Here is a 27,768-nt window from a genome sequence, read left to right on the forward strand (position 1 = left end):
AATTTAAAAAAAAGCCCATCTATAGGAAAAGCAGATCAGGTAAGAGAGCTTCATTTTCCTGCACTATCCTTTACTCGGGGATTACTGGGAGCAATAAGCAACATGATGTTAGCAGCAGTGTCTTCAGCTCCTGATTCTGCCTTTCCCTTAGGTGTCGGGTGATTTATCAGAGACTGACATCAGCAGTGAGGCTAGGCACCGCAGGTCCAGCACGGACACATCAGAGCAGAAACTGAGAAACAGGCTGTACGAGTTGGCAATGAAAATGAGTGAGAAGGAGACTTCTTCTGGGGAGGAACAGGAGTCTGAGCCCAAAACAGAGTCTGAGAACCAGAAGGAAAGTCTGTCTTCTGAAGAGAACAGCCAGAGCGTCCAGAAGAGCTGAAGAAGGTAAGGGCTGTGGTACCACCTGCAGTCGTTTCAGCTTCTGCATCTGGGGTGTGGGGGAAGGTTCTGTGTTTTGTGCAGAGATGTACTGGGCTCCCAAAGGACACTCTCTAAAATGCCCATCCTTGTGCACTTAAGAGAGGCCAAGGAAACCCTACTTGATTAGAACTGAGTTTTGAATCAGGAAAACAGCACTAGGTGTCCTTGGACATCTCCCAAGACCTCTCATCTGCTTCTATCCTTCATTAAGACAGCCTTTGTTTCAAGTCTGTAATGTAATACCCATGGTCAGTCTCACGGGTAAGGAGCCGTGTTGTTTCCAGCCCCACTCTCTTCCTGAGGAGTGTGTTCTATGGGTTGAGAACATCTAGCCAATCCTCTTTTAGTCAGTGATGAAGCTTCATTTCAGTATGAAGTCTCTGTGTTGAGAGTGGCCTGCTGGATCATTCATCTTGGCAGTTTTCCGATTTGGGCTTGTTTGACTTAGCTAGAAGCCATTCTCAAACAAACCTTACCTGGAGTCCAGTGTTTTAAATAGATAAAAACACTGCTGCTCTTAGAGTCCCCAAAGTCCCAACCACTTGATCTTCAACCCTCCCCGCCTTCCCCTAAACAGGCCACCAAGTTCCAAGGGACACTGTGTGAAAACCAAAGAAAATAGGCTCTACCTCTGTCAGAAAGGGATCAGACTTTCTGCCTACCATCCTCTGGCAAGTGCCTAGGTTCCTGCTACAGCCCTTCCAGGTACATTCATGTTAGACATGGCCCTTTGGTCAGGATATTCCGGCTGCCTCCATGGGAGGGGAAGAAGCTAGCATTTGTTCAGTGTCTCCTATATGCCTGGTACTTTGCATGTGTTCGTTCATTTAATATAAAACATTTGAGGCAATCACAGCCCCATTTTGCAGAGGAGGAAACTGAGGCTAGTCCTGAAGGTACTCACTAGTGCCTACAGCTAGTACATTTCAGAGCTGAGTGCCTCACAAACCTGCTTGGTCTCAAATCACAGGCTCTTTCCTTTACAACAAGCTGCTCTTCTGGAACTCAGATAAGATCTTTGTCTGGTAACATCTAGATTTGCTTTGTACTTATGATGATGGTTTTTTCCCTATTCTGAGAAGAGGTTACATAAGCTAACAAGTTGCTGGTAACTCATGTGCATGAGGAATGAGCCCCAGCCACACTGGGGCCTTGTGCCAGAGCCTCACCAACCCAGGAAGACCACAGAGGGTGAGAGCAGCCCACAAAGGAAGTGCGGACCATCTGCCATGGCTGAGCCCCTGAGCCCTGCAGTATCTCAAGACTCTGCCTTTCATTCACCCCATCCCACCTTCCACAACCATCCAGTCCTCACTCCTAAACCTGCCAGGTCCTTTGCCTGGGGACGGTGCATACCTCCTTCCCCTGGCATGTCTGTGGGTGGACAGCAGATCTTGGCCTTCCCAGGCAGCCCCCCACTCCACCCCACATGTGGCCTCCACCCCATTGATTCCTCAGTGGTTATGGGCTCGGAGCCTCTCTGTCACTGGACCCGCTGTCCCATTACAGTCACATCTGTCTGCTAGAGCTGAGAGCTAGATGGTAACTGAAGAATATCATATTATATCTTACGATGGCTTCACATCCTACTGGCTTTGCTGCCTGGTGGCCCCCAAGGCTCCAAAAGCTCGTGCTGTACCAGTGGCACCCCAGGCTGGAACGCCTCACAAACATCCACCCTCATCAGCCGGCAGGCCTTTCCTTCTGGAGGCACAGCCATGCATCTGTACTGTGCTCTCCAGGCAGAATGTGAACAGGAAAAGGAGGAAAATCCTGGACACTTGGATAAGTCCTCCATCCTGCCCCTGTGCCCTCTCTGAGCAGGAAATCAGGCAAGTTGCTTTTATTCTAAGTCCCAAATGTGTCAGTTTCTCAAAGTTTCTTTCCCACTGCCTACCATGAGTCAACAAGATGTCACTTGCTGTATGTGAAAATCCAGATAGCAAACAAAGAAGAAATGAATACATTTTTCCCCATCAGGCATGGGCTACTTTGATAAAAGGAAAACAGAATTATAGGTATATCTATTGAAGATTATTTAGAATCAGGAGGGTGTTAAAGGGGAAAGATAGGGGAGGGATAAATTAGGAGGCTGAGATTAACACATATGCAGTACTGTACAGATAACCAACACGAACCTACTATATAACATAGGAAACTATGCTAAATGTTTTGTAAAAACCTATTAGGGAAAAGAATCTGAAATATATTTATACATGTATTTACACACACACACACACACACACACACACACACATATAGGTTATATATAACTCAATCACTGTGCTGTATACCTGAAACTAACCATGACATTGTAAGTCAATTTAAAAAAAAATAAATTTTTTTGTGTGTGTTTCCAGGGCCACACCCATAGCACATAGAGTTCGCAGGCTAGGGGTAGAATCAGAGCTATAGCTGCGGCCTACGCCACAGCCACAGCAATGTGGGATCCAAGTCGTGTCTGTGACCTACACTAGAGTTCATGGCAATGTGGGATCCTCAACCCACTGAGCGAGGCCAGGGATCAAACCCTTGTCCTCATGGATACTAGTCAGATTAGTTACCACTGAGCCACAATGGGAACTCCATTAAAAAAAAAAATAATGAATTTCTTTTAAAAAGAAATAGGAGAGTATAGAGATAGGCTTCAGGATTAGACTGAATGTGGAACACAGTCACGCAGTTAGCAAACTCTGGACTTTGATTCTCAGTCAAGGCCATTCTTACTTGCTTGCTACACCCCGCCCCCTAGCTGCCCTTTCTGACCCCTCCAATCCTTTCTCCACTCAGTAGCTGGAGCTGCCCCCGCAGTCCTTGAACTTGCTTCCAGCATTGACAAGATCGTGTCTGTCTTGTTTTTAAATCAGTCTCTAGAAGCCAGTCTAGGTCTTCATTGTTGATTGGGCCTATCTGTAAATGTTGGCCTTATCTGTAAAATGGGAATAACTGTACCTCTCTGTAGAGTTGGAAGGACTGAATGATGTAGCACGAAGGCAGCACACAGCTAGAGCCCAAATAGAGCCCAACTAGAGCCCAGCTAGAGCCCAGCAAATATTAACAACCTCATATCCCTCTTAACTACCTCAAGGAAAATAAACTTCCCTGTCATGAAATAACATCCAAGTGCCAGCACTGAAGGAACAGCTTCTTGCCTATTTCCTGTCCACATTGCAATGTCAAGCTGGTGGAGGTCTGCAAACACATTTAGTGTTTCGTCATGTCTGCAGAGTGTGGCGAGGGAAACACCACACCAGAGTCTCCAGGGTTCCCATCTTCAGAATCGCAGTAACTATGACTTCCCCTGTGATCTGACCACAGGTAGTCTGTCCAGCGCAAACACACATACACACACATAGCACGGTTGGAGAGTAGATCTGGTCAATGAAACCTTTCCAGAAGCTGTCAGAGCTCACCTTATCTTTTTTTTTTTTTTTACTTTCTAGGGCCGCACCTGAGGCACATGGAAATTCCCAGGCCAGGGGCCGAATGGAGCTGTAGCCCCGGCCTATGCCACAGCCACAGTCATGTGGGATCTAAGCCAAAACTGCAAGCTACACGACAGCTCACGGCAACGCCGAGCCCCCAACCCACTGATCGAGGCCAGGGATCAAACCAACATCCTTATGGATACTAGTCAGATTTGTTTCCACTGTGCCACGAAGGGAACTTCCAGAGCTCACCTTATCTCTTGACTGTGCTACTGCACACTGCCCCAAGGTCCATCTGCCTGGGGGCTCCTGTTACAGCAGAAGTTCCTCTTCCTGTGCAGAAGGCAGGCTGGGAGCCAGAGAATAACACTCCCTCCCAGGAGCAGCTCTAACCAGTGACTGATGGGAAGAGTATAAATACTCCAGCTCCTTGGCCTCCATTGGGGCGGTGACCACAGGGTATGCCCTACACACTGATGCCCCGGGCTCCTCAGAAGGTTTGGCTCTGGGCACCCACAGTGATGACCGGCTTGATCAGGCTGCCTTCCCTTCCTGACCTCACTTCCTCACTCCTCCACCACTGGTTCCTGGGACCACCTCCCAAATAAACTCCATGCACTTGAATCCTTGTCTCAGGGTCTGCTTCTGGGAAAAGCACACTAAGACAGTAACCAAAAAGGAAAACACGAAGGATCCCCAGCTCACAAACACCACAGCATTGTAACTAAGCATTGGGGAAATCTAAATGCCTTACTGGCTGCTCAGAGCCTCTGCCTGACCTGAGGATCCCCGCCTCACACACAGAGAGGCCTTTATCCAGACTTCAGCATCCCTCCTGCCTCCACAGTGGGTTCTGACCCCTGGGAGCCAAAGCAGACGAATGTGCACATTCCCTAAGACACAGGGACATCAGTGGCAGTTCAGCATCCTTAATATGACAACCCAAGTAGGAATTAGGGCTTCAGAATCCTGTTCAGCAGAAGAAGAACCATTTTAGAAACATGTTTTTCTTGACTGGAGTCAGCCCTTAGAGTTGGCTTACTTTGGCTGGGTGTTGGGGGTCCAATGATGATTCAAGAATGGTCACTGCCATCTGAATTTTAACTCCCTAAAGAAAGAGCTTGTAAAGTGTGGGGCCAGCCCAGAGACTTGGATTCCCAGAGGGTCATGTTTTAATTGAAGTCATCTTGGTTCCATTGAACCTTGATAGTCAACCTTCTAAACTCTGGGATCCTTCAAGCCCAGGAATGAGTTCTTGCTTTTCCTCTACCACTGGGCAGGTGGCCACGCCAGTGGTTGTGGAAGAAAGTCCTGGCTGAAGTGGCTTCTAGAACCATCTGCCTCTAGATAGCAGATGTTGCATTTCTGAGAGAAGGCTACAAAGAAGGGCCAAGAACCTTTGGCCTGAGTTTAGAAACTACAGGCAGGGACTGCGTGTTCCACAAACCTTTAATATCCCCAGGCTTAGAATGGTGATTCCCAAGGTCCCTGCTGGCTCCAAAATCCCATGGTACTAGACATGTAAGGGATTAAATAGTTTTCTGTTTCCTGACATTAGTATCATTTAGGATACTAGTGCGATGACAAAAGATGCCCTATGTGTCAAGTTTTTGGAACTTGAGTGTTTGTTGAAGACCCAAATTAGTAAATTCTTGCATCATAGTCAAATTTGTATTCGTGATGTTCTGAAACATTTTTATTTAAAGTATCTTTATTAATTATCACTGGTAGCTGAATCATTGGGTTTTATTTTCTTAAGGGAGTCACCAGCAGGTATCTCCCCTAGTCATACTTTCATGGAATAATTCTCATCAAAGAACACAGACTTATCTAAAGTAATAAATGTCTTTTTCTTCAAATAGGAGACAAATGTGTGCATCTTCTCATGGCTGCTCCCTGTTTACTAGGATCAAGTTGCACAGAAACTCAGTCCTGGTCAATAATCAGGCAGACAGATTTATTGACTGTTGTCTGAGAAAACCCAGACCTATGGGTTTCTGCAATTCAGTGTGTTTGCAAAAACCTTTTTGTTGATACCACAGTGTTAACATAAAGTATTATCCATGTGCGCCTCCTCTTGTAAAGTGGCTCACCATCCACATGAGGACTCAGTGTCTTTCATCCTGGGTAGCATCTTATTTGAGAAGCTTGTCTCCATCTTCATTTGGTGCTCAAGTGAATATAAGGTGAGGTACCCACTTGTGTCTTACAAGCTACTCTGATCTCAGGAGACCTTATGCCTGTTAAGGAATCAACACCTATTTCCTAACTTTCTATTAAAATGGAAAAAAAAGAGAAGCGTTAGCTGTCCACTTAGAGCTACAGCTCTTATCCACAGTGCTTGAACAGGTGAGGTTCCATCTCACTCCTCTTGTGGCATCACTCATTCCCACACCTGTATCCTGTGTATTTGGGGGAGGGGCCTGTGCAGCTGGGAATAGAGTTCTGGGTTCTCTCCTGGATCACAAGGGCCTCAGCAGAACATCTTCCTGTCTAGGCAGGAGGTGAAGTGAGCACTCAAGAAAGACTGTCCAAAACCCCCATGCAATGATTCCTTAAGCCACTGTAAAATGCAGATATTATCTGAAAGGTCAGGGAAAACCAATGTTGCCTCAGCCACAGCAGTAGAATGGAACATAGGACTGATGTGGTTTGGAAGGAGAAAGGCAGACCTGACCTAGAAGGTTGCAAGTAGAAAGGTCTAGAAAATAAGGCACTGGTTCAGAGCTGTTGCCCCACAAGACCTCAAACGTCAGATGCCCTGGGGAGAAGAGATCACGGGAGGTAGGAGGGGAGAGAAGGAAAAGAAGATACTGTGTGTCTGGAGCTTTGCATAACAAGCAGGATCCTACTCTTGGAAAACATTTCTGGGTTGAGAAAATATAAAAGCAAAAGAAAGAAAGAAAAATATATACCAGTCTTGCCTACAAATACCAATACCAAAATAAAATACTAGCAGGCTAAATCTTCCAATATTAAGAGAATCACATGCCACAACTAATATATTGTTCTGGAAATGCAGAAATGAAGGTAATAGCAGGATAGCCCACTGTTAGAATAAATCATTTACTAAGGACTATTTTTAAAAGCAAATAATAATTTCAACTCATGACTAAATGGCCTTTGAAAACATTCAACACATAGAAGAAAAACTCTCAATGGATAGAAAGATAATTTTTATGAAGAATATCCACATCAAAGAACTACGATTTTTCTCTCATCCAGGAGTTTTTTCTTGGGTGAGAACTAATTATAAATATATATAAAAAAAAGCATCTTGGACATCATAATATTTTACTATTGATCAAATGAATACGTGACAAGGAGTTGTAAATGCTTCTACATAAATATGTTTGTTGTTCATCAAAGAGCATTATGTACATACATTTGAAAAAAGTGAATGTGTATCTCTAAAATTTGTTTTATAAGTGAATAATTTGTTAATTATAGTAATTTTTTAAATATTGACTATTTCCAAAAAAGTATATAAACAAAACTAGGTCTAGAAGGTTATAAAACCTGAACAGACTATGGAAGAATTTAGGAAAGTGGTCAAAAGAATTATTCCTCAGAAAGAAGCTAATTCCATGGAAGAATTTGGGAAAGTGGTCAAAAGAATTATTCCTCAGAAAGAAGCTAATCATAATAATTAAAGCGGTCAAAAAAAAAAAAAGCTAATTCATGAAAATTTGGAAAGTGGTCAAAAGAATTATTCCTCAGAAAGAAACTATCTTTACCAATAAAATCCATCAAACTTTCATGGTACTAATTACTCCCATACTATTTAAACTGTTCTTGGGCATTAAAATAATTGAAAGTATCCAAGTTCATTTTATTTATTTAAAACCTTGATCTGAAAAAAAAAAAAAAAAGGTGGAGTTCCTGTCGTGACTCAGTGGTTAATGAATCTGAGTAGCATCCAAGAGGACGCAGGTTCAATCCCTGACCTTGCTCAGTGGGTTAAGGATCCAGCATTGCCGAAAGCTGTGGTGTAGGTCAAAGACATGGCTCAGATCATGTGTTGCTGTGGTGTAGACTGGCAGGTACAGCTCCAATTAGACCACTAGCTGGGAATCTCCATATGCACGAGTGTGGCTCAAAAAAATAAATAAATAAAAATAAATAAAATAAAAATAAAACCTTGATCTTAATCTGACCCAAACCTCATGCCACCAAAAATTTATATACTAACTTGCTGCTTAATAAACGTTCAAAAATTCTCAATATGTTAGCAAAGATTTTCCAAATACATATTAAAATAATGATTTATGGAGTTCCTGTCGTGGCGCAGTGGTTAACGAATCCAACTAGGAACCATGAAGGTGCGGGTTCGATCCCTGCCCTTGCTCAGTGTGTTAATGATCTGGCGTTGCCGTGAGCTGTGATGTAGGTTGCAGACGTGGCTCGGATCCCGCGTGGCTGTGGCTGTGGCATAGGCCTGTGGCTAAGCGATTAGACCCCTAGCCTGGGAACCTCCATATGCTGCAAGAGTGGCCCAAGAAAATGGCAAAAAGACAAATAATATAATAATAATAATAATGATTTATAATAGCTGAATAGGATTTAGTTTAGGAATGTAATGATATCAGTTTTAGGAAATCTGTTAACATTTTTAAATTATATTTACAGGTAAAAGGGGGGAAAACAATTTTTCTTAAATTCCTAGATTGATGTTTGACATATAGCAGGAGATTCATAAATATTCACAAATATTGAATGAAGAATGAATTTTAAAACAATAGGTGATAAAATAGGAAGATAAAAATTCACCAGCAGTGCTCTTGAGGCTTGCAGATCTTAGGAATTTAATGAAAGCCATGAACCCTCTCTCCATAAAAGTATAAAGACTGCAAATGACTTGGATAAACTTTCAGGAGGAGTCTCACCTGTGCATCAGGTAGTAGGCATGGAGACTTCATCCCAGCTCTGGGCCCTAAAGTGAGCTGTGAACCAGCTCTAGCCCTTCTCAGCCATGGTCTAGGAGCCTCAGAGAATTCTGCCTTAGACAATTATGCACATCTGAGGCTTTGTGGAAGTACAAGAGTCCAGCAGAGAAGTGCTAGGTCACTGTGGGAGCAAAAAAATAAAATTAGATGAGATAAAATGAAATGAAATACAATAAATCCAAGACTCGACACATTCGAGAGGGTAACAGTTTGACTTTACCCACCTCGTCCCTCCCCAGAGGCAGCACAGCTCAGTGTCAAGAAATCCTGTCTGTGATTTCTCCCCAGTGGAAAGTGAGAGCATGAGTGAGCACTCAGCTTCCACAGCTATGCAGGATGCTACCAAAGAGGTCCGTTTCTCTCTCACCCCTCCCAACTACTGAGTCATAAGCTCCTCAACTGGCGGATGGCGAGCAGCTGGGAGCACAGCAGCCAGGGCCCCAAATGCATCGAACAAGCTCAGATCCCACTAACTGCATCACACACTCCCCATTTCATAACTAAGATTTACAGATGACTCTTGAACCAGATTGGAGGGGTGGGGAGATAAAATGGAAATTAATTCCACCCATAATAGGAGCAAAAAATGGGACGTTGAAAACTTAAGAAAACTGAAGATCTATAAGAAACCTAGCAGTTTGCTGGTAGGAAAGACGGTATAAAGAAGAATATAAGAGCGTAGATATTTAATGTAATTCAAGTCAAAATCTGAACCAGAAGTTTTTTAACTTCTCAAAAGGGTTCAAAAAATCACCTGATTATAAAATAAAGTCAAGAATGATATAGAAATGTTTAGAAAAAAAAAAGGAGAGGACCTATCTATTAAGATAGTGCCTTATGTTTTTCGTTTTTTGGTTTTGTTTGGGGTTTTTGTTTTTTTTTGTTTTGTTTTCTGTTTTTGCTTTTTTTTTTTTTTAGGGCACACCTGCAGCATATAGAGGTTCCCAGGCTAGGGGTCGAATCGGAGCTACAGCTGCCAGCCTATGCTACAACCACAGCAACACCAGATCCAAGCCACATCTGCGGCCTACACCACGGCTCATGGCAACGCTGGATCCTTAACCCACTGAGCAAGGCCAGGGATTAAACCTGTGTTCTCAAGGATGCTAGTTAGATTCATGTCCACTGAGCCACGACAGGAAATCCAGGATGGTACCTTGTGTTTTAAAGGCCGAGTGTAAATGTGTGAGATATCTGTGCAGGATGCTGCAGTAGTCCAGAAGTATGGCTACAATATGCTTAATTTAAACTCACGATTTAGCTCGTAATTACCACCCAGCTCTCACCCCTGGTCAGGAAGAGATCATTTTTAAATAAATGTATAGAGACACAGGTCCACTAGTTCTCCGGGGGGACAGGGATGTGTCAGAACAGCAAGGTCCTTGATGTTTACACCAGTGAAGGAATGAATGGCTTTTCCTGGTTTGCTGGTCCAGCAATACATTCAGGAGACAGTAAAGGAAAACATGCCCACTTCCCATGAGAGGTGGTGACGCAAGTTCTGAAGCTTTAATCCCCGTTCATTTACCATCAAATAATTGTTGAACTATTCTAAGGGCTGCAATACAGCAGGGACCAGAGAGGAAAGGTCCCTTCTCTCGTGGAATTTACCCATTGAGGGAGACAGCTGATGAGTGGTAAACACACAGGGGAAGAGGTCCAGAGTGACCAGGGCTAAGGAGAAGATTCAGCAGGACAGTCATGGAGGAAGTTGGGAAGAGGATGAGCCCTGGATGGTCTGGACATTTCTTACCAAGTGTGTTTTCCATTGAAACCCAAAGGACAAAAAGGGAAAAGGCAGGCAAAGATCTAAAGGAAGAGTTTTCCAGGCAGAGAAATACATGCAAGGCCCTTAAGGTGGAAATGACCTTGACAAGTTCAAGAAATGGCTTAAAGAGCTAGGGTAGCTGGAGCAACATGGCCAAGAGGAGAGCCTTGGGGAAGTGAGAGAGGGTGCAGGGCCAGAGCAAGACAGCCCTGTGGGTTGTGCAGAGGACTCCAGGTTTCAGCCTGGGTAAGACAGGAGGCACCTGGAAAGGCTTCAGCAGAGATGTAACAGGGAGGACCCTTACATTTATTACCAAGCTTGCCCTGGTTGCCACGTGCCACCTCCTTTCCAAGGGAATGTGGCGGGTGGTTTCCTGTCTCATTGGGCTACTTCAGAGCCAAGCACATGTCATGGCAGAGCCCTGGTTTCTGCAAACACTGGGGAAGTGAGATCAGGATCTAACTTTCCAAGTAACAGCCAGGATGCCAAAGCAAAAGAAACAGATGGCCACAATCACCTCCTCTGCCAGGAAAGGAAGTCCTGCCTGCCCTACACCTGTCCCAGCAGGTTTGGTCAAAGGCTATAATGGCCCCAGTACTCCCCACCTCTCTCGCTGTCACCAGGTCAGTCCTGGAGTGAGCTTGCTCAGGCGCCTACATCAAACAACAGAGACTCCACCCAGAAAGGGAAAGAAAATGACCTCGGGGAAACATCCAGTCCAGTGGGTTTAGTTCTGGGACTAAACTGCAAATAGCTCATTATCAAAATTTCATTTCTGTCATTATCATTTAAAAAAAGAAATCTTGTTTCTTTCATAGATGGTCTTGACCATCAAAATATAGATGATTTAAGAATCTAAACATTCCTAGAGGTCCGTTTTCTAATCTCCATTGTATTTCATATTTCAGTTTATTTCATATGCTAATTGATGAGATTCATGCTCCAATTTCTTTCCACAATTCTGAGCCACCTTCTTTCATCAAGTCACTCTTCAGGGACATGAGTCTGTTCATGGAGAATGTATTTTGACGGGTTGTAGCGGCATCGCCGAAGCGCCTTATGTTTCATGAGAACTGAAACATATTTGCATTGAATTTTTTGAGCAGATTTCTGTCAACTATTTAGGAGGACATATGGAGTTTCTTTTCTTACCTTTGAGAAGGAAAAAAAATACATGAAATCAGGGCATTTAGACAAATTTCCTTGCTTGCTCTGATGGTTTGATAGAAGCATTTCTTAAAGCCAAGACAGCATCTGTAATGAGGGACAGAACAGTAATGAGCAGGCTGTGAAGTTTGGATTGCTCTTAAAGCAGATTTCCTCCAAGACCACATTCTTGTTCACTCTCATTGTCCTTGGCATCGCCATCTCAGGTAGGCTCAGTCAGGCTCAGACAGGAGCTGGTCACTCAGGAGATCTCAAGCTCTGTTTTGTGCCTTGGTCATTATTGTGTAAACCAACGAGCTCGTTCTGGTTGATGTCACTTAGTGGAAGCTGCAGGCCCTTTTCTTGCTGACTTGTTGTTCATGGATCTGATTATTCGGCTAGATTCTGTTCCTCAGTCACTTTCTGCAGTCCATTGGGTTTCAAAGCATAGTGCCTGCTTCTAAATCTCACAAAAACATGGATATCAATGTCCCTTCAGCTTCTGTTTAGCCTTTTTGCTCTTGTTGTTGGTGTCAGAACAATCCCCAAGGATGAGCTAGGAAATTCCCCCTCCTGCCTCAGAAACCTGTACACATCATTTAATCCTCAAGGCTTTTTTCCCACATTGTATTAGGTTCTATCATATCAAGACTTACAACATATCAAGTCACATAGATACCCCAGGCCTCTGTCGCAGCCCCAGTTTGTCCCCACACCGCCAGACACGGAATCTGTTTTGGCACGGCTGAGCCTGGCAGACACACTTTCAAGCATGTGCCCAAGGGTAGAGCTGGGGCCCGGAGCAGGCCCCTGTCATTCCACAGACTTCTCTTCCCATTAAGCCAGGCATCTAATGAACCCCTGCTGCTCACATGTTCACAAGCTTGAGCCACTCTGGTAAGGAGCATTCTCGCTTATTTCAGCTTGAAATGAGTTTGCATTTCTTTGTCCAACACCAAGCTTTGAAATGAATGACAACACTGGAAAATTCTAGGGGGAGTTTGCAAGGACTGGTAATAAGCAGGTTTATCTGTGTTTAGGATGAAATATTTTCTCCTTTAGAATTCTTGAGACTCAGACTCTCCCCCTGGCAGCACTTAACATGCTGCATGGCTTTGGAAAACAGTTTTTATGGAAGAATAAATGCAGGGAGAATTTGTTTCTAGCTACATATTTTTATAGGAAGAGAAAGGGCCCTGCTACAGGATAGAGAGGTTGATCGGGCTAAGGTTTGTGGGTAGTGAGATAAAAGTAAAGGAATCTGCTCTCCCTTTCGGTCCCTAGAGAGAAATGAAAAGATACAGCTGGGATATATGACTTGGGTCTCGACATGGTCTTCTTCTTTTTGGGGCCATTGAAATAGCTCCCCCTCTGAGTGAAACGTCACCTCCTTAGAGGTCTGCATCAGTCCTATTGTTGGTTATAGTCGGGCTGAAGCCAAGCCTTTGTTGAGGTTGATATTTGTTTCGCTGCCTCGTGCATGAGTGATCAAGGAAGCACTGGAGGTTTCTCATCACCTTCTGCACCCCAAGCGTGGACTGTTAGTTCCAGCCGGTGGTTGTGAAGTTGACGTTATGGGTGTGATGCTCCACACGGGACTGTGATACAGACTAGACCCTGGAAGTGGACAGCCAGATTCTCACTGGTGACCATCCATGGTTGGGAGACCAGGGAGTGTGTGTGCACGGGGCAGACACATCCCTGGGGGGATCAACTGCTGAAAGTACCTGCTCCACCCTGAAGAAGCCATGTTGGCTTCGCTGGGCATTTTAAAAGGGACTCCCACGTGTATCTGGCACTGAATTGATTTGTTGTTTAATTGTGTTTCTTTGATTGCTAGAAGGTTGAATTTGGCTGCTACATGAGTCCAACTGGCCATTTTTCATTCCATCATCTGTGGGGCCCTTGGCCACAAGTGTCTTCAAGGCCACCCTTCCTGTCTTGCAGTAGCCCCTATTCTGTCAACTGTTTTTCTCCACACGCTCACCTCTCCATTTGATACCATGGAATTGTCACATTTGATCCATCTTGTATTTAATGTCTAGAATAATGTCAGAAGCCGTTAGAACGCTCATTGTGCTTTGTTTGTGCCGTTCAGCTCGTGTCTTGGGGGCTGTGAGCCATAAAGCAAGGAGGCGCCTTCAGATTTTCATTTCTCCCACATATGGGGCTCCCTGCCAGCACCTCTGAATCTTTACCAGCTTTTCATCTGAACAAGAACCCTGTCCGGTGCTAAATATAGCTTGATTTCACACAATTGTAGAAGGTGCTTTCTACTTTTAAATCTAGACTGGGCAGGGAACAGGACATTTACATAACAAGCTGGTGTTAGCCCTGTGACAGATTTTCTAATCTCTTACTGGATAGTGAGTAAACTAAGAAACAAGGAGGCTAGGTGCCCTGCTCTGGTCACACAGCTAATGAAACCCCAGCTATCTTCACTCCATGCTCACATCCAAGCAAACAAGCAACACTCCTGTAGGCCAACAAGAAACATCTGCTTCCCTGGAGGCAGGCTTTATTCCTCTGCTTATGGATTCTACTTTGTGTCTCCCAGTGGAAGACAGAACTGGGACACCAACCAGAGAGATCCTGTCCAGTTTTCATATAATTTTTTTTTCAGTCACTTCCCCAGCTGGAGGTTGGCTCTCTTGTGAAGTGGTTGGGTCTTTGCACAGACCACAGACCTTCCGAGTGAAGCTGTGGTGCTCTCCACAGACCAGCTGCCGGCAACTCCTCACTCTCACTTAATGACAAATGTAAATACCTTTGGGGGCCAGGAAAGTATGTCACCATGTCAAGTGGCTGGGGTAGAGTAAAGGCACACTGTGGGGGGCAGGGCCTTCATCCATTGTTCACTGCTTCATCCCAGCACCTGGAGCAGAGCCTGTGTATCACAGGCCTCCAATAAAATATGTAGAATGAATGGTGAGGACTGCACAGAACTGGAAAGTGCTTATCTCACAGAAGGCATTCTTGTCAAAAAAGCATGCCTCTAGGCAATATTTGGCTTCCAGCTTGCAACTCCTATAATTGGATAAACAGGGCTATTTATGGATGGACAAGAACATCAATGTCCAACTTACTGCTTTGATATTACATGTCCAGTTAGAGTCAAGATACAGATAACACTTTCTGTTTAAGCACCTCTCAAGTCCTTCCCATTAATAACATTGGCCCTTTAATGGATCTCGGACTAACTGGAAATGTGTAGAACTTTTCACACTTGCCCTTCCATCATGCTATGCTCTTTTTTTTTCTGAACCCCTTAGTCATATGTCTTTCTTTTCAAAAGATATACAGAGGCGCCTCTTCTAACGAACAGAGGACAAGCCTCCTAAATACAAGCTTTATTTACTAAGGGAAGAGTAACAAATCTGCTTTCATACACACACGTTGCCTCTTCTAAAATGGACATAAGCAAACAGTGGCAGTTCTTTCATGCCAAAAATGGTCTGAGCCCAATTCATCTCCAAAACATGCCACGTGGAGTTACGGAGTTTTGGAAAATGGAGGAAAGTTTTTGCAAGGTTTTCCTAAGGGGAAGAGCTGGCTTAGCTCTCCCTCGGACAATTCCCTTATTCTGGTGGGTTCATGATAACCCAGACCCTTTCTTAAATTTTATTTCATCTTTTTTTTTTTTTTTTTGGTATGTAGCAAAGTCCCTTGAACAAAAAGGAGCATGATTCATGATTCTTGGGTCAGTCAAGCAGCTGGTGTGAAACAAACAGGCTGGAGAAGAGCCCTCTGAGCCCAAGGGCCCTAGCCCTAGGATGACTGACAGGTATAAGACCATGTGCCAGAGCCCAGAGCCAGCTTCTAGACTGTGGATTCAGCCACAGACCTGTCTACTTAAGACACTTTGATTCCCTAATGAAGTTGCAGGGCTACTGAAAACTTCCCCTAGTGAGCCTAAACCTGCAATAACATTTACTTGGAGGAACAAACTTTGCAAAATCTAGCCAGAGCTATCATTAATATTTTGGCCAGAGTATATGAATCAGATAGATACCTTGAGAAGTAGCAAAGGTATTAAAATTCCAGTCTTTCTTGAAACATTTCACTGGTTAAAAAAATGCCCTTAGGCAATATTTGACTTTCAATTTACAAACCCTATGATGAGCTAAACAAAATTGATTATAGATGGACATCACTGCTGCCAAGCAACATTGATCTCCTGCCTATTTCTTGATGCTATATGTTCTGATAAACTCAAAGATATAGATGATTCTTTGTTGCTGAAATACCTCTGTTCCATTAATGACCTTGGCCCAGATCTTTATGGATTGTAATTTTGAGCCATGAATGTAAAAGCCTGAAGTGACTTGTGTCAGTTAGGAATAGGTTCAATCACAAATAACAGGGAATCTGGCCAACAGGAGCTCCAACAGGTATGGAATCATTTTTCTTATGTGTCAAGGTGTTCTAAGGCAGGGAGTGACTCACAGTGGTTTAGCTGATCTAGTGCTATGTGGACCCAGGTTCTTTCCGTCTTTCTGATCCACCTGACACAGCATTTTGGTATCATCCTCATTCTTTTTTTTTTTTTTTTTTTTTGTCCTTTTAGGGCCGTACCCACAGCACATAGAAGTTCCCAGGTTAGAGGTCAAATGGGAGCTATAACTGCCAGCCTATACCACAGCCACAGAAACGCCAGATCTGAACTGTGTCTGCAACCTACATCACAGCTCACAGCAATGCCAGATCCTTAACCCACTGAGTGAGGTCAGGGATCAAACCCAGGTCCTCATGGATGCTAGTCGGATTCATTACCATGGAGCCACAACAGGAACTCTCATCCTCATGCTCGTTGGCTTCCTAACTGCACACTTGTGATCAAGGCAGAGAGAAATGGGGATAGGAGAGCATCAGCTGCATCTGTTCACCTTATGAGGAAAACAAAAGCTTTGCTAGAAACCCCCTCCATAGGCTTTCCCTTCAGGCTCACTGGTCAGAATGATTTCACATGACTGCCCCTAGCTGCAAGGGAGGCTGGGAAATGGAGTATATTTCCTGTTCAGCCTCAGTGGTGGAGGAAGACAAAGAAGAATGGGCTTCAGAATATATGCGTGTGGGCTAACACACTGTAGCTACCAAGAGACTGCAGGAAAACCCTTTACAATCCTGTCATTGTACTGATGACAACACTGAATTCCAGAAATTGGAAGTAGCCTGGCCAAGGTCCCATAACTAGATGAAGTTATAGCTGGATCTAGAGCCCAAGTCTCCAAACTCCCCATCCAGAAAGCTACCCACTGGACACATCTTGAATGTAGTTTGATAGAGTCTGTGACTGAAGCTCTCTTGAAAAAAAAGAGTATCATCCAGAAAGAATGAAGTAGTGAATATGAAACTATTAGCTCCCACTTGAGTTCTCCTTCTTACCTCCACAAAACTATGAAATAATTCATTGTGAGTCATAGAAGCTAGGCCAAGTCACATCAGGCCTCCTCTCAGTTCTCTCAGGCTAGGTAGATATTTTAGTGCCTCATTCCCTTGGCACATTGATATTCGTGTGTGTTATAACAGAATCCATCTCAGGATGAGCACCGTAACAATGTAGAATTTCTACATCATTGTTAATGTGCTGTTCTTGTCTTCTGTTCCCTCTGTTATTGGACCAAACAGAAGTATTCTGCTGTTTCTCTCTGCAACATCTCCACAGAAGTCCTGAAAGTCATCAATGCCACAGAGGAGTTGATAGCAGAATCTGCAGGGCCCTGGGAGTTCCCGCCTATCCCTCCTGACACAGAGAAAGGGACGTTTCCTCTTGGGACAGACCAAGTGAGACTGGATGAGCAGCTGACTTCCCTGGAAGAGAACGTAAGACTGTGTGAATGTGCTCTGTCTAGGGTAGCATATGTGAGAAGAAGCAGGTGATGATGTTGAAACACATCACAAAAAGGGCAAGGACATGAACCCACCACCACCAGAGCAAATATATTCTCAGAAGGGTTCCTCAGAAGCAGATCCTGAGTTGAGGGTTTGTGTTCAAGTGATTTATTAGGGAAGTGCTCTAGGAAAGGCTGATAAGGGAGTAGGAAGAGGGAAAAAGCCAAGCAGGCTATGATCTCAGACAAAGATAGCTTCCTGCCAAACCTGCAGGCAACTCCAGGGTATAAGTTGCATCTCAGAGTTGTCCTGATCTGAGGCAAAGGAACTGGCCCTTTCTACAGCCATCAGACCCCTCAGTCTCTCTGCATGCAGGTAGAGTATCTGCAGTAGCCCAGAGGCAGTCTTCTGTCTAGATCTGAGCTGTTAGAAACAAAAGCACACTGCAGCTTGGAAGCAGAGAGTAGAGTATGCGCAGAAACTATATAAGGGACCCATGGGGATCCGGTGCCACTACAGAGAATGAGGTTGGTTGCCAGCAGAACTTAGGTTACTACAACTGGCCTGCCCAGCTTCACAGATATGTCTGCTCCAAATGGATTTTTCTATCCTTTCAACTTTTGAGGAAAGAAAGAATGTAATAGATTTTTACCTATAACTATCTATCATCACAGTTGAGACCTCAGTAAAGGTCCAGTGAAAATTTTCCAACATTGCTAACTAGGGGTGACACATGAGCCACTCAGACCGTGGTTACCATCACCAGTTGGCATAATCTTGATACAAATCCAGTCAGGTAATACCATCTTTCCAGGCCCAGCAGAATCAACTCTGATATGAGGATGCGCTAATGAATGGTGTTTCAGAAGTCAGGAAATGTTATTAGAGAGTTTTTTTTTTTTTTTTTTTTTTTTTTGCCGGAAGTTGAAGGAACAACAAATCAAATGACTCAAAGTAAAAAAATTCCAATATTATTTTCACTTTGAAAGTTGAAGACTCTCTCCCTTTGGACTCCCGTAAAACCTAAGTGGTCTGCTTACCTCACTTTGTTGCCCTTCCTGTTCACTCATCTATGTTGAGCAGCATCCCTGGTCTCTACCACTAGATCCTAGAAGCTGCCCCCTCCTAGATGTGACAATCAAAGATGTCTCCAGACATTGTCAAATGTTAGACGAGGAATAGGGGAAGACAAGGGCATGGTCATGCTCAGATTGGGAACTGGGTATATAAATTCCTACAGAACAGGACTTGCTGCCTTTCCTGTTTACAGCCGTAGCTGTTGGCCCAGGGCCTGACACAGAGAAGGTACCCAGTGTTTATCTGCTATAAGATTGTATCAGATGAATAAAGACCTTTTTTAAAAGGAATGTTTTACTTTTGATGTGCAGGTGTCTGTTTAAATATGCCTAAAACGTAATTCTTTCAGGTGCTAATGGTCCTAAAATGGCCCTAATCCTGTACACACAGAATTGAAAAGATTAAAATAAAGATACAGTTCACCAGGAAAGGGAGGCACTTTTTTTTTTTTTTTTACAAGATATGGCATCCAAAAAACTTAGGGAGTTCCCATCCAATCCCACATTTCTGTGGCTGTGGTGTAGGCCGGCAGCTGTAGCTCCGATTAGACCCCTAGCCTGAGAACCTGAGAATCTCTCCATATGCTGAGGGTTGGGCCCTAAAAAAAAAAAAAACCTTAGAATGCGTGAAATAATCCAGATTTAAATGACAATGGTCGTCAACCCCCATGGCACACTTAAAGACAGCATGCTTTTTTTCCCCCCCTCTAAGAGGTATATTGAAAAATATAATGCATTGGAAGAGTTTTATTGTACATCATGTTTCTTTTCATGGGTTCATTAACACTTTGAGTTGGAAACATATCCACATAGCCACTGATTCAAGATGTCAGAAACCCCAGCAGTGGAAGGCTAGGAATCCAACTTCCTGCTCCATGTCCAGCCCCTCTAAGATGCCTCTCTTGTTCTCAAAGAGTTAACTGCCTACTTCTACCTCCATCCCTTCCCCCATTCAGCTTTTCAGATTTCACCTCCAAAGAGACTCCATCTGTGTTCCTTTGAATTCCATGGGTCTTTGAGTCACAGAAGGGAGGACTTTTTTCTTTATCCTTTCAGTTCACCAGATCACAGAGCAAGGGGAAGGTTGCTTGCTCTGCTGTTTCAAGGATGGAATTCAGTTGAGCAGCAGGAGAAGGGCAGGGCTGATTCTTAAACTGGCCTCTGGCTGCAGCTGATTGAATTAAACCATGGCTTTTGTCTGTCTATGCTCCAAAGAGCTCCCCTGCTCCTCCGTTCCTCCACTGCCTTTCTCCTTTGTGCTGAGGAGCTCAAGGACTTGCAGAAATAGAAATGGTAACCCTTAGTCTACCTTCTGAACATTGGCTTCTGCAGACCAAGATGCTGAGATAAAAGAGAACATGTGCAAGAAAATGTTTGCCTTTAAGACTTCTTAAGATTTCAAAGCTACATTAGAGAAAACAAAAAACATCACACTCAGATGTCTAACCTCCTATTTTCAAAAAGTGCCTTGTTAATCCACTAAGCAAGGGCAGGGCTTAGGGATTTTAGAATTTCCTTAGTCTCTTACTTTGACATTTCTTACCTGCTGGCTGGCTGTGAAAACAGCTCTGCCTCCCTTAAAGGCAGGAGGAACTTTGGACCAATCTCAGCCTCACCTGCACAGACAGTGGGGGCTGGGTTCCTCAGATTGAATGCCCAGGGAGCTGGGAAGCACAAAGTTCCACTGATAGACCTGTGGAGGTCTAGCTAGAAGAGGAGAGGTTCAGGAAAGGAGTATTGACTCAGATGTGGGCAAGGTTAAGGGATGCTGCAGTGCCCAGAGAGCAAGTGGAGGAGGAAGTGGTCACTACCCCCAAGCAGTATAGCCCAGGGAGAATTGGAGCTTAGAAGAGCGCTCTCTGGTGGGAGCTGTTGTCATGGAGCCCAGAAAAGGAGACAGCGGGGGAAGAAAGGCTCTAACTTCTTTCTCCTCCTGCCTTTTATCTCCTGCTGATGCTTCCCATTGGCCAAACCCATCCTGGCCAGCAAGGGAGCCTTGGTGATCAAGTTCATCCAGATAGAACAAAGCAGAGAAGAATGTAAAATGGATCTAGGGGTCACAGAGAACAACCAGTATGACCATTCTCAGACCTGTGGTGTGAAAGGTAGGGCCCACCAGGGCACCTTGTGGATTTATGTAGGGTTGTGAGTGAGAGGGATGAGTCAACTCCCTCACCCTCCCACCCCCATCTGAAGACCTTCCTCGTTGTCATCTTTGCTAAATGACTGAGATAGCCTAGGGCACCCCATAATTCCCATCCACAGAGCCAGTGGAGGGACAGTCTCAACTTCCTTTTAGCTCTGCCAAATACATTATACTATACAACCAGCAGCAGCAGGCACAGTGGAATGACCCTGGGGGACCCTGCCCCAGAATCCAAGACCAGGCAGAGGAGGTTGTTCTTCCTTCTCAAAGCCCTTGTACAACCCCCACAACATAGAAGAGGATGTGGCACTAGAATGTCTAGAAGTTAGTCATGGCTACTCGGGTGGCTCTTTGCTTTCAGAAAGCAAGAAAAGAAATACTATCTGTTACTGTCTAACCTTAGCCCCCCAAAGAGTAGTTCATGGAAGCCAATTCCAACAAGATGATCTAAGATCAAGTAAGTTTGAGAAGCCCATATATTCTTTCTAGGAAAATTGAGAAGCATATTAGCACATTAAGGACTCTGAGACATCCTGCAAAAAAAAAAAAAAAAATGTTTCATGTTCTTCACCCTGGAGGCTTTAACCATGAAGTCCTTCCTTGATGAAACACCTATTCTTGTCTCTTGAACCACTTTGAGAAAGTTTGGTTAAGCCAGGATACAATCAATGGGGTCAAGGGCATTAATTCAATTTTTTTCCCCTCTGATGACTAGTTTGGAAAGGATATAGATTACTCAGACATGGTAACCACACTTCTCGCCAAAAGGGGACCTTAATTAAGCAAGCAACTCCAGGTTTACATTTTTCAAATGGGTTATTTTCTTAAAAATAGACTAGAATAACATTTTCATTATATAGCATGTTAATTTTTGTTATTGCAGCCCAGTAAGAGAGCCAATGTCATGTCCATCTATAATCACAGTAACTCTAGTATCTTTACACCAATGTTTAAAATGTAAATCGTCGTCATGACATTCCAATCGAGATTAAGTGTCAGGGCATCATAGGGCAGGGTGGATAAAGGCATAGGATCTGGCACCAGCCCTCTGGCTCAATAAATATGTATCACAATCATCATCATCTTCACCATCGTCATCATCCTCCAGTCCTTTAGGTGCCATCACTTTGCTTGTAAGTTGTTGTTGTGCTGGTCTCTGTGCCAAACCACTGACTCTCCCCATCCCCCTAGTGCCAGGAAAGCAGGCTTTTAGGGAACACAGAGTAAAAGATGAACATTCTGGCCTTGCTGAGGACTTGGAGCGATTTCATATTGCTTTGTCTTGGCAAAAAACATAAGGAACATTAGCAGATGACTGTGGGTGACAGAACAACAAGGTGTTATTAAGTTAATACAACCATGGGGTATGACGACATTGAGTTTTGTATGATTCTGTAAATATCAAGGTTCTCAGATCACAGTTATGTCGTCATGTTTAACCATTGCCACTCTCAAGTTATTTCATTTCAATAATAACTCCAGATTTTGTTTCATTGTGCAAAACTATAAGTTTATGTTTTAAATTAGCTTATTAAAATAACTTCACCTTTGGTGTGAATACCAAAAGTTCAGTATCCAAACTCAAATTGTCCTCTGATCTTTCTCCTCTCTCCCTTCCTTCCCCCCGCTTCCTTCCTCCCCCTTCTTCTCCTTCTCTCTCTCTCTCCAATTTTTCTTCTCCTCTGATGATAAGGTTTTCAAACTCACAACTTTAGGGACAAATTGTAGCGATTTCTCTACCCAAATAGCTTTGAAAATGCATCATTTCCTTCATGTGACACAGCGTTGATGTTTTGAGGATCAAGAACAAATGGCTGTATTAAACGTAAGGATCTTTTAGAAACAGAAGTTCTCTAATACTTGCATATGACAAAGAAATGTAAAACTAAGCACAAACTGGTATAGGGCAGTTGCCAGCAGACATGTGACTCATGACCTCCTGTATGACCGATGCATCACTCAGCGTGACGTCTGCTGTGTCAGTCACTGCTGGAAGCTCTCACGGCCCAGCTAACCGTGCCTAGTGATACACAGTCAAATTTGCTTTCATCAAACCTGCCCTTGCCCTTGCTCCACTCTAAAATGTTTTGTAAAATTGCCAGTTTTCACGAAGATGCCTGAATCACACCAAGGAATTGACGGAGATGCTCAGTATTCTTTGTCCTCCTCACCAACACTCGGCATCACTCAGTGCAAAAGATGTGCATGATCTGTGTGAGCAGCTCTTCACTTGCCTAACTGCAATATTTTTAATTTAGTTAAAGGGATTGTTAAAGGACTGACTGTATATATTATTCAAATCAACTTGAAATAGCTGTGATTACCATGTTTAGAGCTTTGTATACATTGATTAAACCTCAGGAGCCTTTCTTTAAGTAATTACCTTCTTTAGATACACCTAGTTCCTTGGGCTGTACTGTCTGTTGTTTAATCATATTTTTAATTAGGCTGAAGGAGCATTTGTTTCATTCACCATGGCCGGCATTCATCAGCCTGAATTATTCCAACAAACGGTTTTACTTTCTCTTTGCTCACCTTTATGAGGCCCACCTCATAAATTCAAAAGCCAAAGTCATTTTTCCTCTAGTCTTCCTTCAAATTACTTCCTTTACCTTATTTTATCTTTAATCTTCAGCAGGTTCCAAAAAACTATCTTAATTGACCATCAATAGATTTTATATTCTTTTCAACATCACACTATTTGGTAAGAAATAAAGTATTTTCCTGCTAGAAATTTCAGGTGTATTTTCATTCTCTTAACCTGATTCTCAACCTGAAAAATTTTGAATCTTTCCCATTACTAAATACCAATCAAAATTTGTATTGGAAAAGCATCATGAGTTTTTCTCTTTGTTTCTTCTGCCTTGATAGTGTAGTTGGTATAGTGGGTAAAATCACAATTTATGTAGTCGATGTCATGTATTTTTGTCTTATTTTTATCATACTTTTAAACTTAAAAGTCACTTTTTCTTGCAGGAAGGGTTGGGGGAAAGAGGAGGTGTGGTTGACAGTGAGGGGGCAGCCAGACCTCCGGCTACCATTTAAGCCCAAAGAATGTTTATAAGTGGGGCCCTCCCTGTCTCTTTCTGCCAACATGGAGTCTAGGTCTCTCACTCCCTTGAATTACGGCATCCCATAAAAGGACCCCACCAGGAGTTCCCATAATGGCTCAGTGGTTAACGAATCCGACTAGGAACCATGAGGTTGCAGGTTCGATCCCTGGCCTTGCTCAGTGGGTTAAGGATCCAGCACTGCCGTGAGCTGTGGTGTAGGTCGCAGACGCAGCTTGGATCCTGTGTTGCTGTACACAGACCTGAGCTCAATGGCCACATCTCCTCTACAGGTGTACCTGGCGGCAGGCACTGTGTATGGACTCGAAGGCCAGCTAAGTGAGCTAGAGGATGCCGCCCGCTGCATCCACAGTGGCACTGATGAGACTGAACTGGCAGATCTGGAGGACCAAGTGGCCACGGCAGCTGCCCAGGTCCACCACGCTGAGATCCAGGTAAGACCTCTCCTCATGGCTCAGATTGGAGACCAGCAGGCAAAAGAAAAGTGCACCCCAACTTCCACAAGAATCATTTCAAAGCCTTTGTTTCTGTCAGTTCCTGCCATCTCCAGCAGACTCGTGTGGACATGGTCCTTCCAGGTGATTCCACCACACCCTCCTTTTTTAAAGTGCACCCTTCTTCTCCCCACACTATGGCTTTGATAATATATCTCTTTAAAACCTATGCCACTTTCCTTTTTGACAAATTCTCTGACCCTTGCAACAGAGCCTCCAATTCCACCCAAGACCACCCTTCCCTAACCTTTATCACACTGTTGATTACTTGTTTAATGCCAGTTTCCCCCATGGTAGACTAAAAGCTCCTTGAGGATAGGACTGCAACTGTCTAGCTTAACACAGTAACTCCAGTGCCTAGCATAATACCCGACAAGCGTTTGGTGATCGGTAATTAAATGAATGAAAAATGAAGCGTAGATTTCTTAGACCAGTATTTTGTATGATTTATATATGGCTGTTTTGTAATTAGTTACCATATTATCTATAACTTTCTGAAGATACTTGCTCACAGTTTTCATGGATATTCCCTTGGCCTCTGACTCTGAATCAGAACTGACTGTGGACTAAGTAACTGATTCTCAAACTGAGGTCCATAGACATAAGTATACTCAGGGACCCATGAGAAATGCTGGTCTTTGCCTCATAAGCTCAGTATAGACCCCTGGTTCACTGATATTTCTGTAGACACTGTGTCTTACAACTGCAGCCTTGGGAGAACTGGGATCAGTAGAAACCACCTCTACATGCAAGAGGTGACAGTCTTAGGTGATAATTATTGTTTAATTAATATTTTTATTTTAAAGAGTCAAAAAAACACAACAGCTGCTGACATCATTAAGCACTCTTGAGAAGGGAAGGGCACCAGTTCTGTGCTAGGATCATCACAGATCGCCGTATTGACTGTTTATTACCAGTGAGAATGGCCGAAGAACAACTCTTTCTCAAATAAAAATCATTTTCCACAAATGCCACTCAACATTTAATCAATTTAATAGTCAATCTTACATAACGTAGAATCAAAATCTTTTGTTTTCTAGGAGTATATTTTGCTACAAATACTTCTCGAATGGCTTAGCAGGCAGTACTGTTGTTTATGGGTGTTGGGGAGGGTTTTCTTGCATAACTAGTTATTTGTGCTTCCAAATTTTTCTAGGCTTAAGTTACTGGAACCATGTTTCATGGCAGAAAATCCTGGAGTCCAAAATGTCCATTTTCCATGTGTTTGAATGTGCCTATTAATTTATTAGTCATTGTTAAAGATTATATTAATGTCATCAATAATACTTCATATCAATGAATCTTAGTTTGTGCCAGGAATTGCTCTTAACCTTAACTTTATGATTGCATTTAGTCTTTTTAGCAACCCTATGAAAGGGCTGTTGTTATTCTCCCTCTTTATATCTGGGGAAACTGAGGCTCAGAATGGTTAACCCAAAGTCAAATAGATAGAAAGTAATGAAGTCAGGATTTTTAACTCAAGTCTTTCTGACCTCACAGCCCACATTCTTCACCAGCCCGTGCTCTGTGGTTTTCCGAAAAATGTGCTGGTTCTGCCCTCAGGCACGTGTCCACTTGCGTAAAGGTCCTTACTTTGCATGGCAGACTATCACCCTGCCGTCATCTTTATGGATCTTCAATGTGGGGACCTTTGTTAGTGTGGAGTGTCTTTTTGTCCTGCTGTTGCTGCCAGAGAAGGAAGCTTCAGATTCCTTGTTGTCCTTGTCCAAAACAGAGTCTCACAGAAGATATCACAGAAGGTATCCTGCAGGATGGTAGGAGGGTCCCTCCCCACTGAGGAGGGTAGATGTGCTGAAGTGTGGTCTTAGATAAGGTCAGATTCTAGAGACACTTTTTTTTTTTTTTTTTTTTTTGTCTTTTTAGGGCCACACCCCTGGCATATGAAGGTTCTCAGGCTAGGGGTCAAATCGGAGCTGTAGCCACCAGCCTACACCACAGCCACAGCAACGGAGGATCCAAGTCACATCTGCTACCTATACCACAGTTCACAGCAGCACCGGATCCTTAACCCACTGAGCAAGGCCAGGGATCGAACCTGCATCCTCATGGATGCTAGTTAGATTCGTTTCCACTGAGCCACGATGGGAACTCCCTCTAGGGACATTTTCACCTTGGAGTTTGCCTTTGGGATAGGATTGCCCAGTACTAGAGGAGACTTCAGGATGATCCATGGGGAATGTGCTAAGGACACTGTCCACTGCATCCTGCAGGGCCATTTCTGTGGGCATTCTTGGGGAAGGTCTCTCTTAACTCTTAGTATCAGGAAAAGATATTCTTCTGAGTTCTTGGTCTTTATCTTGCGGACATAGAGTCCTACACTGACTTTTTGCTGTGGCTCCCAGGAAACTCAGAGCTGAATTGGTCATCCTCTTATAACAAATGTAAAGGTCCCTGGATATGAAGTATTAGGAATTAACTGAACAAAATTGGATAGAAGATGATGGATAGATAGATAGATAGACAGATAGATAGATAGACAGATAAAAATGTAGGCAAAATCAGCCTTCAGCAGTCTCCTTTTTTCTTTCTTCATCCTTTGACCCAAGGACTAAAACTGGAAAAATTAACTCTTCTTATTCCAGAGCCTGGCAGTCAGCAACTGCTCCGCCATTGACCTGTCTCTCAGGGTCTGCTGAGCAAAGCCCTCCATCAAAACTGCTTCCAGGAAAGAATGTGGGCATCTAATCCACACCAGCTGCAAATGCTAATAAAAGTTTAGCCTGAAATCTTGCTCAGAGGCTTGTGCAATTTATTGATCTATAAACCAAAGGAATGCAGTTCTCAGTGTGAAATTTAGAATCAAAACAGGAAGGCATCTGGGGTCAGGGAGGGACAAGGACTGAACAGTGGCCCTTTCTGTGGCCCCTTCCGTGGCCCCTTCCGGGGCCTGGCTGCTGAGCAGCTTAACTTGGGACTCTTTCACCAGCTGCCACAGTCTTGGCCCTTCCCTGCCTCTTCCTCCTTATCTAAGTAAGATTACCACTCCTCCAGGATAAGGAAAGCATCTCCTGTATTTACTGACCTTTCAGAGCTCCCCTCTGCACTTCCTATAGCAGCTACCCCAATGGGCTTTGTCCAAAGATGCCCTCAGTAAATGGCAGCAGAATTAGCATTTGCCTTGAGCAGCACAGAATAACTTAGAAACAAGGGGAGGTGATGGAGATGGGGTGGAGGGCACACCCATTGGCGGTTGGGCCCACTTTCAGGTTTCCTGTCTGATGCCCCCACAGCACTCAGGCTGTGCCATCTCTGTAGGACAGCTGTGATCCCAGCCTCCTCCCTGGACTCTGCCAGCCTCCTGCTGCCTCCTCCAGTGTTCCCCTTGCCAGGGCCTTGGCAAGGCCTCTGAGAATGGGTCAGTGTGGCAGGAGTATGAGCATTGGCACTACTTCCCAGCTCTGCTGCGAGATGTTG

At 43.9% G+C, this 27,768-nt stretch overlaps 1 protein-coding gene and 1 long non-coding RNA gene across 8 annotated transcripts in view; one reads left to right on the forward strand and one right to left on the reverse strand.

Moving 5' to 3' along the window:
• The window catches only part of MYRIP (myosin VIIA and Rab interacting protein), a 209,170-nt gene that overhangs the window by 171,830 nt on the left and 9,572 nt on the right, over nucleotides 1-27,768 (forward strand). For 2 of the 3 annotated variants that reach the window (XM_021068254.1, XM_021068255.1), the window contains 4 exons: nucleotides 152-370; nucleotides 7,382-7,402; nucleotides 17,343-17,537; nucleotides 24,112-24,273. In XM_021068254.1, the coding sequence (XP_020923913.1) occupies nucleotides 152-370; nucleotides 7,382-7,402; nucleotides 17,343-17,537; nucleotides 24,112-24,273 (597 nt within the window). 3 annotated transcript variants of the gene reach the window in all.
• LOC110256427 overlaps nucleotides 1-27,768 on the reverse strand; it is a 200,114-nt gene that overhangs the window by 27,755 nt on the left and 144,591 nt on the right. For 4 of the 5 annotated variants that reach the window (XR_002337915.1, XR_002337914.1, XR_002337912.1 and 1 more), the window contains exons 4-5: nucleotides 11,721-11,822; nucleotides 8,741-8,921 (exon numbers count right to left, since the gene is read on the reverse strand). This is a non-coding gene — a long non-coding RNA (uncharacterized LOC110256427). The remainder of the gene's footprint in view (nucleotides 1-8,740; nucleotides 8,922-11,720; nucleotides 11,823-27,768) is intronic. The other variant, XR_002337913.1, reaches the window with a different exon arrangement.

This window comes from Sus scrofa, chromosome 13 (genome assembly GCF_000003025.6).
Source record: "Sus scrofa isolate TJ Tabasco breed Duroc chromosome 13, Sscrofa11.1, whole genome shotgun sequence".
NCBI classification, from domain to species: domain Eukaryota; kingdom Metazoa; phylum Chordata; class Mammalia; order Artiodactyla; family Suidae; genus Sus; species Sus scrofa.